This window comes from Carex rostrata, chromosome 23, assembly GCF_964058835.1.
Source record: "Carex rostrata chromosome 23, lpCarRost1.2, whole genome shotgun sequence".
Taxonomy (NCBI): Eukaryota; Viridiplantae; Streptophyta; class Magnoliopsida; order Poales; family Cyperaceae; genus Carex; species Carex rostrata.
Genome location: NC_135940.1, coordinates 8,024,933 through 8,037,975, shown reverse-complemented (window position 1 = coordinate 8,037,975; position 13,043 = coordinate 8,024,933). Strand labels below are relative to the sequence as shown.

At 34.4% G+C, this 13,043-nt stretch overlaps 2 protein-coding genes across 2 annotated transcripts in view; both read right to left on the bottom strand.

The window, feature by feature from the left end:
• The window catches only part of LOC144574906 (2-dehydro-3-deoxyphosphooctonate aldolase-like), a 61,183-nt gene that overhangs the window by 47,190 nt on the left and 950 nt on the right, over window positions 1-13,043 (bottom strand). The gene's annotated exons all lie outside the window — the stretch shown is intronic.
• LOC144574651 (uncharacterized) lies at window positions 727-1,398 on the bottom strand. Its single transcript, XM_078324661.1, has one exon. It carries the CDS (start codon window positions 1,396-1,398, stop codon window positions 727-729), a length of 672 nt encoding a protein of 223 aa, XP_078180787.1.

Below are 13,043 nucleotides of genomic sequence, written 5' to 3'. Positions count from 1 at the left end.
TCTGTGGCAAATTCGCACTGGGAATTTATTCTCACCCCCACCCTCCCGGTTATTTTACAGGTACTGGTGCGACTGATTCCGGAGAGGCACGCGAGTAGTAGGCCATAGTAGCTGACCATCTCAGGACCCTAGATATTTTGGTGTATAGTTTTAGGGTAGGCCTCATGGTTGGTATCCGGATGAGATACTTATGTTGTATTATTTACTGTCCAGACTGTGTACTCTGATTATATATTAGAAACTTGTTTTGAATTGCGTGTTGTTTGGTTTAAATTGTTAATTGCCTTGTAAGCATACACGGCGTTGTATGCTTACGGCGGGGGACTGTCACGACTTGTGGCCGCAGGGTGTGACACCGCACATGTGGTTGCTAGCGCGCATATCAAGATACCACATACTTTCATTTTGAAAAGTACTCTCCTTCTCGACATATAACACGCAACCATCCTTTTGTTCTTCTTGGATTGCAAAATTCACATTCTCCTCCACCTTTCTCTTGTACCTACAATCACTTGCAAAATGACCATACTTACCGCAATTATAGCATTGTACATTTTGCCGATTTGACCGGCCTCCTCTTCCTTGACCATGTCCTCCATTGCGCCAATTGTTTTGGCTTTTTTCTTCATAATCACTATGACTTCTACCACGACCTTTGTTGTGACCATACCATTGACCACCACGGCTACCGCGACCTTGGCTCCTCTCACCGTTGTATGGTGTGTCTTATTTCAATGTTGCTTTTACTTGCAACGCTTCTTCTAGCGTCTGTTGCTTCTTCTTCTTTTTTCTTTGCTCATGAACCTCTAAGGAACTTGTGAGGTCTTCAATGGTCATTTCTACTAAGTTTCTTGATTCTTCAATTGCACAAACTACATTTTCAAACTCACCGATCAAAGATCGAAGAACCTTCTCCACCACGCATGCCTCGGTTAATGTCTCATCATTTCTCTTCATTTGATTCACAATATATTGTACCCGAGTGATATAGTCCGACACACCTTCTGACTCTTTCATCTTCAACGCCTCGAACTCACCTCGGAGTGTTTGTAGGCGCATTTGCTTGACTCGATCGGCACCTTTGTATGCCTTCTCGAGGATCTCCCAAGCTTGCTTGGATGTAGTCGCACTCGCTATCTTCTCAAAGCCCGATTCATCAACGGCTTGAAATAGGTTGTAGAGCGTGGTTTTATCCTTCTTTCGCGATTCTCTCAATGCCTTTAACTCATTGGCGGGTAGTTTGTCGGTATCGGTCTTCTCTTCATAGCCACTCAAGACTACTTCCCAAACATCAAGCGACCCGAGCAACGCCTTCATTTGGATGCTCCAATTCTCATAATTTGTCTTTGTGAGGCGAGGAAATGTAACTTGACCAAATGCCGAGCTATCGCTTGCCATGGCTCTCTTCTTCGAACCTTCGGCTCTGATACCACTGTTGGAAGATTATGAGGTACTATTGTGTTTATATGTTTTGGTGGAGTTTGAGGAAGTATGTGAAGGAGAGACACAAGATGCTCTTGAAAGGCTTGTTTTATTTCTTCTTGATTTTTGTTGGTTCCATTTAAAGTGCATGACACCTCTATTTAAACTACTCCTGGGAACATTCTAGACCTATTACACCTTATACAAAATATCTAGATATTTCTACTCCTATCCTTCTATTTTCTAGATATTTCTTATGAATACTCTAGACTAAGATATTTCTCTAACTTTCTAGAATACTCATTTCTTAGATATTTTCCTACAACATTCTAAATATTTCACCAAATACTAAATTAAGTTTATTAATTCAACAACATATACTCTAACAAAAAATATTTAGCGTGACAATTGGTTTTTAAATAAAGATTGAAACTCAAGTAATCTAATTTTATAATATTTATGAGAATATTTTTCAACTATAATATCTAGGATACACTTTGACATAACAGCTTTGAGGAAACGAATCTGCTGAAAATTCTCACTTGTGAACAGTGTTCCTGAAATCCCTGCCTTTCTGAATCCAACCGTTAAACTGTTTTGAGATGCGTGCACAAAAAATCCAGCTGTTATGAGATGTGTGCATATGAAAAATTGAATGGTTGGATTCAGAATTTCAGGGATTTTAGAAATACTGTTTCGAACTTGGGATTGCAACAGATTTCAATTCCAGTTTTGAATACTTGCAGCGCACGTTAAAAACAAAGATTGAATTGCTGCTTATTCCGAGGTGTGATGCGTCTACATGTGAAAATTTTAAACATTTGAATTAATTTAGTATAAAGTCAAGCGGTCAAAATATATTCAAAAAATGAATGCACTAAAATTAATTTATTAACCTTCTAATTTTGATGAATTGACTTTATACTAAATTAATTCAAATGTTTAAAATTTTCACATGTAGACACATCAGTCGTAAGGTAGGTAGATTTCAACGGTTCAGATTCGTCATTTAAAATTAATTTGATGAGTTTTGGAGTTAAGCTCACCAAACACTTTGGTGAGCTTAAGAACACCCTAGTTATAAATAATAGTTTCTACTTTTTATACTATACATAATTAAGTAGTTTAATATATCTAAAACCTTAAGGTCTTTTGTGTAAATTTTATAATATAAAATAAATCTCATCTTAGTATGTACCTTTGTGACTTTACATGGTGTAAGGTACGGATTAGAGCCTCGCGCAATAGCTTCTTATTTCTTGTCTCTTTCTCTTAATTAATGATGAAAATGTGTATCAAAAGCTGAGCTCGTTTAAAATCTGATTTTTCTAGAGGACGAGTTACTGGTCTTTACCAAAAACCGGTCAATTAAACCGATATTAAGCGGTTCAGTTGTAGATCCGATCATCTAAACAAACCAAACCATAAATAGGTCTGGTTCTGATTTTTTTCCGGTCCGACCGTTTGGTCCAGCCCAGTTTTAATAACAGTGGAATAAAGAACACTTAAACAAACGTTTGCTTTTAGAGAAAATTTGCTAATTTAGAAACTGTGGTACATTCCAGCAATTATATTAGCAATTGACACATCAGATTAGCAATTCTGCTAAAACAATTATCATTGTAGATGCTCTAACAATCATGTGGGAACATGTCAAAGTATCTATTATATATTTAAATATACGTATAGTATACTTACAAAATTTTAATATCTTAGAATACAAATTTTCGACAAATTAAGTATAAGTTGAGTACAAATCGATATATGAATTGTAATGGAGGAGTTCATGTACACTTGCAGTTCATCGTACACATGCATCAAAAATCTCGCCGGAGAGGAATATGTTAGGCCTATGTTACCCTGACACTCCTAAAAACCCATTGTACCCGTGTCCAACATGTATCCGACACCGACACGCCTCCGACACAGCCACGATACGTATCAAAAACGCCAGTTATTAGGTGAGCTGGCGTGTCCCAACCATGTTGATACGGTCTCTGATACCGCGTTGACACATCTGATACGGTCCGGACACGGATGGATACGTGCCTGTGACCCGCGAACCCGTGAGCCGCGCCCGTGGACCAGTCCGTGCGTGTGGACCGCGGCCGTGGACACCAGCCCGTGCGTGTGGACCGTGCAGAGTTTTTTTTTTCGCTGCTAGCTTGGTTCGAACTTGGGACCTCCCAAGTGTGGGTCAATATATTTACCACTACACTAAAGCATCACATATGTTAAGATTTAGTTAATACTGTATTTATCTTATACTAGAATGAAGTCTTTCTTTTTTCTACAGATTTGATTTAAGTTATGATTATCTAAATACAATATATAAATTAATTAAAAATAATATATGTTAATAACCGTGTCGTATCCTCTATTTTTTAGAATTGCCGTGTCGCCGTACCCGTGTCGTATCCGACACAATACCCGTACCCGTATCCATGCAACATAGTGTTAGGCTTATAAGGGCGTCCGATGGACATTAGTTGGAGTGTCCGATTTACTTTAAAATTTGTGTAGAATGCTTTAAAATTCGTGTAGATTAAGTTCTTGCGAATCGAAATACGAATTGAACGGTTCTAACTGATAATTATATCGATTTTTGGTAGTCGGCCTCTATCAAATATATAATCCTAATTTTATGTGATGCTAATTTGTAAATTTGTGAATCGATCGCGGTTCCCTAATACACCCAAATATAGTCGGCCTACTAAGGATTATGAAAAGATCTTACTTGATTAGGCCCATGCTAGCAATGTCTAAGCATTGCTAATTAGTGGCTTAATTTTGGGTCAAAAATCCTTCTTACACTAAATAATCCAAAACCATTTCCTCTCAAATGAGAAAATGTAAAAAGGAGGGTCAAATCTGGCATGCAAATCCATACCAGCTAGTGCAAGCTTCACATCCTTACATTATTAAATCAATGGTATTGCATTTGTAGATTGATATTTTTCTAGATTCTAATTGCTTCGTGCTGGATTATGATCAAAACAATGAGGAGAAGAAAAAAAGGTCCAAGAGTATGCTTCAAATTAGAGATATTATAAATCTAAAATAAGAACTAAAAAAAAGGTTAGCATAAACGGATCTATAATCAAATTAGATGATGCTTAGCAGGGGCGGATCTACTGTAGCACAGGGGGGTCAGCTGCCCCCCGCTGGATTTTCAAAAATAGTGCTAAAAATCTGTTTTTCGGACCTCTGCCCCTCCCTGTAATTCAAATTGCCCCCCTGTAGTCCATTTTGGAATTCTAATAGACAGAACGGAGCCCATATAAACTCTGAGCGAAACAAATTAGCGGAGCCCAAATAGGCGCTGATCCCAAATAGCGAAAATTAGTTGAACCAAAAAATTTTTATTTTTTATATTTTTTTGAATTCAAAGGCAGAGGCTACCAAGTTGAACCAAAATGTTGATTTCAAATTCCCTATAAATGTTGAATTGTTGATTTTTTTCAAGTAATTTAGGATTTTTATTATATTGATTGGTATTTTTTTTTTGTTATGTTGAATTGTACCCGATAAGCTATTGAGTTTGAACCCGATAAGCTATTTGCATCCGATTATTGCCCCGCCCTGACAAAAATCCTGCGTCCGCCCCTGATGCTTAGCCACTCTCATGATTTTAAAAATTTTAAACATGTATATTAAAATTTAATTAATTTTTTATTTTATTTTATATCATTCAACTTCTCTTATAAAATGTTTAATAGTGCTTGTAGCTTTAAGTACTTAAGAGTTAGGAATCTTAGGATTCTATCTTTTAGTTGTAGAAACTTGAGTTCAAATTTAAATTGTCATACATTATGTGCGAGAGATGAAGGATACAAAGAATGGAGCGAAATAATGCTAAAATTATAAAGTTCAAATGAATGAATTTTACGTCTTGGTTTTTAATATATTTGTTTTCTTTCAAGTAAAGATTGGAGGTAAAGTCATCCAACTATTTAATATTCACAAAGAATTACTCATTATGAATTTTGAACCTGCAATCTCCCACACAAAAAACATTACCTTTACTACTAATTAAACCAAAAGTTGGTTCTCTAATCTTTTTTTATTTTTTATTTTATTTCTGCCTCAGATGATTAGTCCAGGGGCGGACCTATAATTTTCGTCGTCGGAGGGGAGGGGGGGGGGGGGTGGGGGACAAAAAAATATCGAATCGGGTTTAAATAGCTTATCGGATTTAAACCCATTAACTAATTGGATACTCGATAAAAAAAAAATGTTTTGACTTATATTTTCCAATACCTAACTTATAATTAATATTACCAATCATAATTCAAAAAATTTATTTTAATTTTAACACTAAATTTAACCTGAATTACAAATTAAACATTCAAAGAAGGGCAAAAAAATTTCCAGAGAGGAGCAAAGTCAATCAGTACCAATAGATCACCACTAAAATTCAAAATCTTGATGGGGGTGGCGGCTAACCCCCTGTGCTACAGTAGATCCGCCACTATTGATTACCAAAGAACACATAATGCCTCCCGTTATATTGCATGTAATAGGTGGATCATTTGACAAAGAAACGAAAAATAAGCATGCATGAGTTGCGTGGAATCGGTAGATCATTTGACGAAGAAATAAAGAATAAGTATGTATGAGTTCATCCGTTTCTCATGCTAAATATTTTATAGATAAAATCTCCTACGAGAGCGACCTAATTAATGCACCATACATGATTTGATTCATTTGTCAAAAATGTCAAAGAATCTTTGGCCAGCTATAGGCAGCTAACATGCCAACAAAATAATTATTACATTTACACGAACAACGTTATGTTGCGTTCATTAGCAGTCATTAGCATTGAATTCAGATACCTTAGAAAAAGCAGAGGTAGCACAATTGGCTAGGAAAAAGTTCTAGAGTTGTTGTACCCAAAGGTCGAGAGTTCGATTTCTCCTCACAACTTCGCAGCTTCTGTGAAGATTTAAAAAAAAAAAAAATCAGATACCCTAAAGTCATTACTCAAAGTATGAGTTTGAATTCGGACCGTCTGATCAGAATCTGCATAGATATTAAAAAGGCTCCATAAATTCTAGTTAATTTGGATTGAATTGGTTGTGATTCTAATCCAATGATCCGGATCCAAACTTAATTTTTAAGTTACCCCTTTAGCATGACGATTTCTTATGCTCTTATGCAGCGTACTTCTGAATTTTTGTGATGTCTTTTATTTATTTATTTACGACTTTAATTAATTTTAAAGTTGTTGAATTGGACTATAATGATAAATTTGAATTATTGACCTTGATTTAACTCACCAGCTAAGCATATATAATTAGAATTCTAGATTATTTTTTCTTAATAGGACATAATATCATGGATCAAACAAATCAGAATAAATGCTAGCTAGAGTACTTCATTTAAATACTTAATTAACAATTGAAAAAAATTAACACTAGAAATGCAAAATAGGATTTCTCTTATTATTGTGCAAGAATAATTATAATTCTACAAGCTTTCATCGGATTTAGCATGCATTATTATTTTAAGGTACCGATTTCAATCTTGAATTTTTTTTTTATTTCAATTAGCAAGATTGTATATTATTTTTCCAAGATCTGAGAGCAATTACGATGGTCATTTATCTGATCATTTAATTCGATAAAACTTAAGGTGAAAATTTTGAAAGCGACATATCCTGAAATTTTTAAAAATACCATAATACAAAAAAAAACAAATAACCATCAAAACTTGAAATTTTTGAAAATGCTCTGACCGCATCCCTAGAAGCGGACCCAGATAGGGGACTGCTTCTCCTAGATGCGGCCCAAGGGGAGCTCAGCTAGGCGCTGCGGCCCCATGCTAATTTTCTATAAAATATATTTTGGAGAGAGAAATTCATTTCTCACAACAACAACTCTCTCTCCTGGGTCAGAACTTCTAAACTATAAGTTTTTATTTTCTCTTTTTTTTTTAAATTTTTTTTTCATTTTTTCAGTAGAATAGTAATTAATTTAGTTAATTTGCAATTTTAGGTTTTTGTGTATACTCAGACCAAAATGACTATTATGGTATCTGTTTACACTGGTGGTGAGGTTTTGATACCGGTAATGGGGGGTTTTTACATCATCGAGCCTGTTTCTGTGATACCGGTAATGCCGGGTACTGATTTGGTGGCCCTGAAATTGATTATTGGTCAGAATCTGAGATTGAATTAGGATCGGTATGACCTTGATATTCAGGCCAAAATAGACATTTGCTAACGGGTAACCCGTGACCCGTTCCGGGTTACCCGTTACGGGTAACGGGTAGGACGGGTAAAGGGGTAGGTCGGGTACGGGTAAAACCCGTAACGGGTAGACGGGTAAATTTCCAAAAATGTATATCCGGTCCGTTTATTACCCGTACCCGTTGCGGGTTGACGGGTACGGGTACCGCGGGTACGGGTCCGGGTATCCGGGTACGGGTCCGGTCCGCCCTTTTTTTTTTTTTTTTTTCTGTTTTTTCCTTGTTTTTTTTTCTGTTTTTCTTTCCGTTTTTTTTCTGTTTTTTTTTTCTGTTTTTCTTTCTGTTTTTTTTCAGTTTTTTTTTTTTTCAGTTTTTTTTTTCAGTTTTGTATTTCCGTTTTTTTATTTTTTCTGTCTTTGTTTCTGTTTTTTTTCCTGTTTTGTTTAATATGTTTTTTTCTGTTTTTTTTACAGTGTCGTATAAATATTATTACGTGTTTATAATTCGATTTTTATAATATGAATAGTTCGATATCAAATAGAGTATATATATACATGAAATTATCAAGTCGCGTCTTTATAATTTATAAATGAATAAAATTTGTACCTTATATATAAAAATTATTCGTACGAAAATTTGTATATTTATACGGCTAAGTACAAATCTATTTATTTATTTCTTTAAGCAAGTCATTTTATTTTATTTTCAAATTCTCATTATAATTAAAACAATAAATTATAAATAATAATATCTTAAATTAATTTATTACATTAAAAATAATTATGAATAATTTGAAAACAATAGATTAAAAAATAAAAGTTACCCTCCTCCTTTATTCCGGGCTTGGGACCGGCTATGTAAAATAACATAGGCGGAGTTCTAACTTTTTTTTTGTTAGTAATTGTTCTTTAAAATGAATAATTTAAAAACTAATTGAAATGTTTAGAAATTATTTCACAAGTTCACATAATCACATCTAACAAATCTAACATAAATTAAATAATTGTAACATTCAATAAATCTAACAAATCTAACATAAATTAAATAAATCTAACAAATCTATCATAAACTAAATCTAACATTCAATTTAAATTATACATTTATCTACAACAATAAATCTAATATCAAATTTTAAATTACTCTACAAAAATAAATTAATCTAACATAAAATAAATCTAACCTTTAAATTTCGCGGAAAAATCTTGCGGGAGGTGCCGAACTTTGTAATTTTGATACCTTCGTAATTCCGTAACGGGTTTAGCGAACCTCTAATTCTGTTTGCGTATTGGTAAAATGAATTAAATTACAACTATATATTTTTTTAAAAATAAATTTAAAAATTGAGAATAATGAAAAATGAGAATTTGAGATTGAGTTTGAGGGATTGAGAATTTGAGAATTTGAGTTAGAATGTGGAGAGGAAGAGGATTAGAGGGGTGTATTTAAAGAAAAAATTGGAGAGGGAATAAAATTTGAAAAAAAAAAAAAAAAAAAAAAAAAAAAAAAAAACCGACGTGACCCGGGTGGGTCCGGCCGGGTTTGATTTGACCCGGACCGGGCCCCTCTTGAACCGGCGGTACAATTCAAAATTTGAATTTCAAAAGTGGGTACGGGTAAAGTTGGCGGGTACGGGTAACGGGTAACGGGTACGGGTAACGGGTACGGGCAACCGGGTAAAGGGTACGGGTAACGGGTACGGGTAGGCGGGTATAGGGGTACGGGTAGGCGGGTACGGGTTGGCGGGTAGACGGGTACGGGTACAACGGGTTATTTTTTAAATCACGTTCTCCGGTCCGTTTATTACCCGTACCCGTCTACCCGTTTGTACCCGGGCAACGGGTACGGGTACCACGGGTAACGGGTACGGGCCGGGCAAAACGGGTGCTACCCGTTCTGGGTTTAGCAAAAGTCTAGGCCAAAATTAGCATGCCGATTGATTCAGCACATACCTGGTTCAAACTATCTCCTGTTCAGAATGATGGAGTCTGGAAGATACTATACAATGATATGAAGACGCTAGGGGATTTGGCAACTTGAACGAGTTTGAGGTAACATCCACACAAGAGAGGGTTAATGCATACATGTGTGACGCTTCTGACCGGTTTACTAAGGCGAATTACTAATATACGGTGGTAATCACGGATGAGAACGCGGTTACATGCACATGTTAAAAGCCACAATTAGACAGATTACCATGTTCTCATGTTCTGGCCTTGTGTCGTCTCCGAGGCCTTGACCCTGGCAGGTTTGTACATTACTACTACCACATCCAGACACTAATCAACACATGAAGGGGTGAATGACATGTGTATGACAATCAGTCGGAATGGCCGAAAAATGACGGCCCTATCCTTGTTCCAAATGAAAAAATGTTACTTTGGGTCGAAGATGAGTCAATAGGATTTCGATGTGGCTGGATTTACTACATAATAGGAGGCGAGGACACCAAGCTGGCCGAAATACACAGGAAAGACAAAACAGAGCTGCTCGAGATGCACGAGGTAGTTAATTCATCTTTTTAAATTCAATTTCCACTTTAAAAAAAATTATTGAGACTTAATAATAACAATATATTTTTGTTTGTCAATTTTCAGCTTGAGAGACAAGTAATAGATATTTATCTAGTAGTCAATTTTATGTTTTGATTGCATTGTTTGTTTTTTTGTAGTATTTCCAAGAATATTATTTATGAGTAGTTTTATTGTAATGGATATTTATTTTATGTTTGTTAGGCGTATCTTAAGTTAATTAAGCATGATGTTGTTCTATTTATTGCTTCTTCATTTTTCAACCCAACATAATGACATTTTTCTAAATCAAACTACTTAAAACTTCTCAGAAAAAACTTCTTAAAACTACTTCAAACTTCTAAATCCAATATAACAAAATCAAACTACTAAAAAGTTCTCAGAAAAAAGGAGCCATATCGCCTAACTGAGGTCCATTGGCTGCATCTAGGGGAAGCGGCCCCTATTTTGGGTTTGCATCTAGGGGATGAGGCCAGGGCATTTTTCGAATTTCCAAGTTTTGATGGTTATGGTTTATTTTTTTATTATGGTATTTTTAAAAATTTCGGCGACATATCCTTAGAAACTTCACAATTTATTATTATCTCAAGGAGCCTGATAATTGTATCCCAAACAAAATTTCCAAGCGCGTCCCCCAATTAGTTTAACAGAAAAAAACTTTCAATGTTATCTAACTTTCATTTCCAGCGCTAATATTCAAACATTTAAAGCTCTGTTTATAACATTTTACAATGCTACTCGCAAACATTTAAACCTCTATTTGCAAGCATTAAAATTCTAAATTTGTATAATTTTAACTCTTAACTACTTTTGTTTTCAAGCCAAAAACGGAAAGATTAATTTCACCCACTTTTTTTTTTTTTTCTCTGATCATTTTCATCAATTTTCTCGACAATCCGTGATAAATTTTGCGAATCTAAAAATATGAACATTTTTTACCCGTTTTTCTCTTTCAAATGAGATCCATGAAGAAAAACTTTCGAGTTATATTTGTGTCGTAATTTTTTTTACCATTTTAAATCTCTATGACTTTTAGTTTTTTTTTTTTTCTTCAAAATAATTTAAACATATGTTTACAAGCATATAAACCTCATGTACAAGAATATAAACCTCATTAATAACACTTTAATCTCTAGAATAAAACATATAAACCTCATGTACAAATAATTTAAACCTCAACAATAACACTTCAAAGAATATAAACCTCAACAATAACACTGCATTTACAAAGCTCATGTACAAAACATATAAACCTCATGTACAAAGCCTTAAAAATTTTAATGGTTGTAAACTGAGATTTAAAAACTTGAAAATTTAAAGTGCTTATGAGTTTTACTTTAAAAAAACAAATGACTTTAAAATTACTCAAAAGTATTTATTCATCGATCTTATTTGAAAGATAAAATCAAATATAAAACGTTCGTATTTTTAGATTCGTAAAATTCATCACAGATCGTCGGAAAAATAAATTATAATGATCAGAGAAAAAATAAAAAAGAGTAGGTGAAAAGATTTTTTTTTTTTTGACTTGAAGACAAAAGTAGTTTAGAGTTAAATCTATCTAGAAATGCTTTCAGACAGATGTTTATATGCTTGCGAGTAACATTTAAAATGTTATGAACATATATAACTTTAAATGTTTGGATATTAGCGCTGGAAATGAAAGTTAAATAATATTGAAAGGTTTTTTTTTATGTTAAACTAATTGAGGACCGCTCGGGTATGATAACTCGGGGTACCAGAACATTTATGGGCGGAAGAAAATTAAGTCCTCCTATAATTTAAATTTTTAGTATTTATTTTTGCCTTCCGATTTTAATTTTCTGACTCCGTCTCTGATCTCAAATCGCAACAGAAGTAGCTTCAATCTTTCACAATTTTTAATTAGATATTGTTGCTGACAGGTGCATTTTTTTCAATTTCTTTTTCCTTGTGAAACTTACGTCTGGTTTCCATTGACTTTGGAAAATCTAGCTTAGAAGAGAATAATGTAAAGAGAAATTATTTTGCTTTCTTCTTGTAATGAATCTCATTCTCTTCTCATTGACATAAAAAGGGAGTGAAAAAGTAATAAAAAAAAAATCATCTTCTTTTTGTAGTTAACGAGCTGAAAAACGAGCACACTGGTTAGATCCTGATTGGTTTGCATATGATCTTTCAAGAAGAGCTTTGCTCATAGCAGACTGAACAAAGGGAAATTTACTCGCATTATTATATCGTTCGAGCTCAAAGCTGGAGATTCTTTGTCAAGGAGTTGAGTTTTATGTATTTTTGTACGTACCACTGTTTTGGAATTTGCTTCAAGCCATATAGACTTTTGTTTAACTTGCATACAAGGCTTTCATTTTTCTGAGTCTCAAACCTCTCGGGCTGCACCATATAAATCTCCTCGTCCAATTCACCTTGACAGAAAGCTGTTTTCACATTAAGTTGTTCTAGATGCAAATTCATGACCGCTACGATACCGAAAACTATTCAGATGGTTGTAAGCTTCACCACAGACGTGGATCAAATTTGACCTCGCTAATAATGAATCGAGTTAGAATTGAGCGACCTAATTAATTGGAAACGAATAACGAGCCACGAAATATTTTGCTAACCCTAGCCTACTTGAAATATTGACAAAATCGATATAACTATTCTGCACCTACCGTGCCAGATAACAACCAGCTGGTCATCCACTACTTCCGATTATCATGGAAACTTCCATCATTCACATATATTATGCTTCTTAGTTCTTATTGATTGATTATCCCGGATAAACCTCTATCGATCACTGGCAAATAATTAATGTAATCAATCATATTTTAAGAACCTATCTAATCACCGACTTCCCAAAATACTGTAACTATTTAAAGTAATTCCACCCGTGGACTTTAAACGTATCTTTTCTCCATTAAGGAA

Bases quoted from the DNA above. Each gene is read 5' to 3' on its own strand.
- LOC144574651 (XM_078324661.1), bottom strand. From the start codon at position 1,398: ATGGCAAGCGATAGCTCGGCATTTGGTCAAGTTACATTTCCTCGCCTC.